We start from the raw sequence: 3,252 nt of genomic DNA, 5'->3' as shown, positions 1-3,252 counted from the left end.
TGGGTGTGTGAGAGAGAGAGAGAGAGAGAGAGAGAGAGAGAGAGAGAGATGTGTAGTGTTGTAGTGTTTGTGGTCAGGAGATGTAAAATGTGTAAGTCGACAGAAATCTTGCACCACTTCCCTTGACAATTAACAATCCTCCCACACTTTCACCGAGTCGCTCTGTCTGGAGACCATACTTCTCAGCAGAAAGTGAGCGTGTTCTACACGTTATTCTAAACAAGCGGCTCCATCTACTGTTTACATTTGGTATTACAATAGTCATCACTCATTTAGATGATTTTTAAAAGATCGGATTCTAGGTGGCTATTTTAAATTACGCTCCCAGAAAGAGCAGTAATCTTATTAAAACATACTATTACTATTATTATACTTTATATTATTGAATAAGTAGCATCTAATTTTCTGTAACATTTTTGTAACTGAACCTACTGCTATTTAGCTGTCAGATTTTTACCCCAAGTAACATTCTTATGAAAAATGCAATCTGTTTCAGCAGACTGAAGATAAAATCCAAGGCATTTCGGGAATTTAAACACATTTTGTTGACATGATGTCAAGGGGTTTTTGTCAAATTGCATTGTGTTTCCTGGTTGAGTGAGGGAAATGAAGTGTCTACATTCAACAAAACTTTTTTTTCCCAGTTTGTCAGTCAATATGGAAATCAGGGTCACAGAAATCAGTCTCTATTGCTACGTCTAGCGTGATTTCTTCTGGGCTCACATTACAGATTATCTACCCGATAACACGTAAACACTGCATTAAATTCACCCCTGACTGGATTACTATGATTGGCATGTGCTCTGGCTGTTTCAGCCGAAGGCTGTTTAATGAATCACACTGAATTCAAAGTGCACTGTAAGAAAAAAAAGTAAATCTGTAGAAAACAATCGGGTGCAATTTTTTGCAAGGACATTATCAGCTAAGTTACATTTAACCCTACAACACAACACAATGCAATGTGTAATTAAAAATTTGAGTAAAACACCTGAAAAAACAAATAAATACAGAAAATTCCTACATATTGTAATTATTTACCTCTATACATTATATGAAATGCTATTTAGCACCTTGAAACTATTTGTGGACTCTTACCGCAGTCTGAAAGCAGTAGTAGAGCTGTGTAAGAAATGGATGCTGGTGGGCCAGAGTCAGCACTCTCTTCTCAATCATGGTTGCTTCCACATCATCTTCTTGCAGTATGACATCCTTTTTCAGCATTTTTACAGCAAACACCCTGTGGTCACGTTTTAGACGAGCCAACATCACCTACATACACATACATGTACAATTATAGACTTCTGTGGGTTGAAAGTGCATGTCTGGTTTACAAGTACACTTTTAAAATTACAGGTTTCAAAAGGGGGGTTTTGCAGCGATGCCACAGAACTATTTTCTTCTTAGTGTGAAGAACATTTTAAAAATATGAAGAACCTTTTCCACTAAAGAACCTTTTGTGTAATGAAAAGGTTCCATGGTTCTTCACCATAGATGCCAATAAAGAACATTTCTTTTTAAGAGTGTACGGCTGAGCTGCTATTGGAATTGACATTTTTTAGACATAGTGAGACTTGATAATGATCAAATGCAGTAAATGTAATGAGGTATAGCTGCATAAGTGATACCAGTTTGCAGGGCTGCCAACTTTTGAGTTCAACTTGGAGTTAGAACGGAGGGAGGGGTGGGGTGGTGGGTTTGGTTGGGGTTGTTTTGTTTAAAAAAAAAAATCTGTCAGCAGAGTTTTGTCTGACAGCTAGACATACCTGGTAAATAACCTCATGACGACTGGTACTGTGCTTTTATCATAAAATTATGTAAAATAACTGTTGCAATGCTTCAAAACAAATAACATTTCACCAAAACAAGAATAGTAATGTACAGTGAGCAAATTGCAAGATTTACAAGTCATTGCATTTCCAAATAACTGCAACTGCATTTCAAAAAAAATATTTTGATACAAAAATTAAAGGGGTCCTATTATGCTCTTTTACAAAGTCTTGAAATATCAAATCAATTTGAGCGCGATTTAAACCCGGATGATTGTAACCACTCTAAGTTAGTCTGCCTTGGGAAAGCTAGCGTGTCTCCGACATAGTGATAACACTCGTTGCCTTCTCTAGTGCAGCTCAGCCAGGTCTCGTCCCATTCGTCGATATTTGTGATATCACAAATCCCAGAAAATATGTGTTGTAGTCCAAACGAGTCGTTCGTTGTAGTTTTAGAAAAGTGAGTTCTGTTAAATAAAATATCTCCTTTTGAAGTGGACTTTGAACTTTGTAACTTTTTAGATCTTTTTTATGCTCAAACAGCAACATTACAGACTAACTAAAGTTGAAAAAGTGAAAAAGCATAATAGGACCCCTTTAACATTTTTTTTTAATTAATCTGGTCTGCATTTAGGGCCTACTTTGCTTAATGTTCATCTATTTTGAATTCTCATCTATTTTTCTCCTGTCCTTTCCTATGGTTATCACTATGTTAATTATTGCGATTTTGAAAGTGAAATCTCGCATTTATAAGAGGGATGAGGGATTTAGATGTCACTCCCGAAACTTTGCTGTGTGTACAGTGTATGTGGCCATTGGTCCTCTTAGCAGCTCAAAAAACAAAACTTTTATTCAAATTCTGATTGGATTATGTGTAGCCTAAAGTGCGCAAAGAGCGCTTTCTTTATAATCACTAAAAAGCTGTCATTCACTTCAGTTCATCCCGATCTCACAACATTCTGTTATAATCAATTAAGCTCTCTACACTGCACAATGAGTCTCTTATTTACATTGTGTATAAACTTTGTTACAATGAGAGTACTCGCGAGCATGCAGAACTCTGGAGTCTTAAAAAAATCCAGAAGCCTGAGAATGCACGTCTGAGAGTGCAAGCGCCAGCTGCAGCCAGACCCTTCTCGAATTTTGAGCGGTGAGTGAATTTTGAATAGCTTGAACACAATGGCCAATCAGAGGTGTTCAAAAAAATCAACAGATATATCTGTGATTGGCTGCATTGCTCAACGCTACAAAAACACATTGTAAATAGAAACTTTTGATGCTGTCCAGAGCTCAAACACAAAAATGCACTGGAGAGGTTGCAAAATCTGCTAATATCCCATGATCACTTTTTGCTTTCGTTTGAGGGTGCTTTTCACTGCATGAGATAATGGTCGTGTGGCATAAGAGTGTGAGAAGAGTGGCAATTGTGTGTGCCTCACACTGAATGCATGAGAGTTGTGTGTGTGTGTGTGTGTGTGTGTGTGTG

General features: G+C 37.3%; 1 protein-coding gene across 2 annotated transcripts in view; it reads right to left on the bottom strand.

The window, feature by feature from the left end:
- Nucleotides 1-3,252, bottom strand: part of LOC107701491 (protein kinase C eta type-like) — a 16,731-nt gene that overhangs the window by 7,990 nt on the left and 5,489 nt on the right. For both annotated transcript variants that reach the window (XM_016503508.1, XM_016503507.1), the window contains one exon: nucleotides 1,096-1,269. In XM_016503508.1, the coding sequence (XP_016358994.1) occupies nucleotides 1,096-1,269 (174 nt within the window). The remainder of the gene's footprint in view (nucleotides 1-1,095; nucleotides 1,270-3,252) is intronic.

The sequence above is a fragment of the Sinocyclocheilus anshuiensis genome, unplaced genomic scaffold, assembly GCF_001515605.1.
Source record: "Sinocyclocheilus anshuiensis isolate Anshui unplaced genomic scaffold, SAMN03320099.WGS_v1.1 scaffold1051, whole genome shotgun sequence".
Lineage (NCBI taxonomy): Eukaryota > Metazoa > Chordata > Actinopteri > Cypriniformes > Cyprinidae > Sinocyclocheilus > Sinocyclocheilus anshuiensis.
This window is presented reverse-complemented; position numbering and strand designations above follow the sequence as displayed.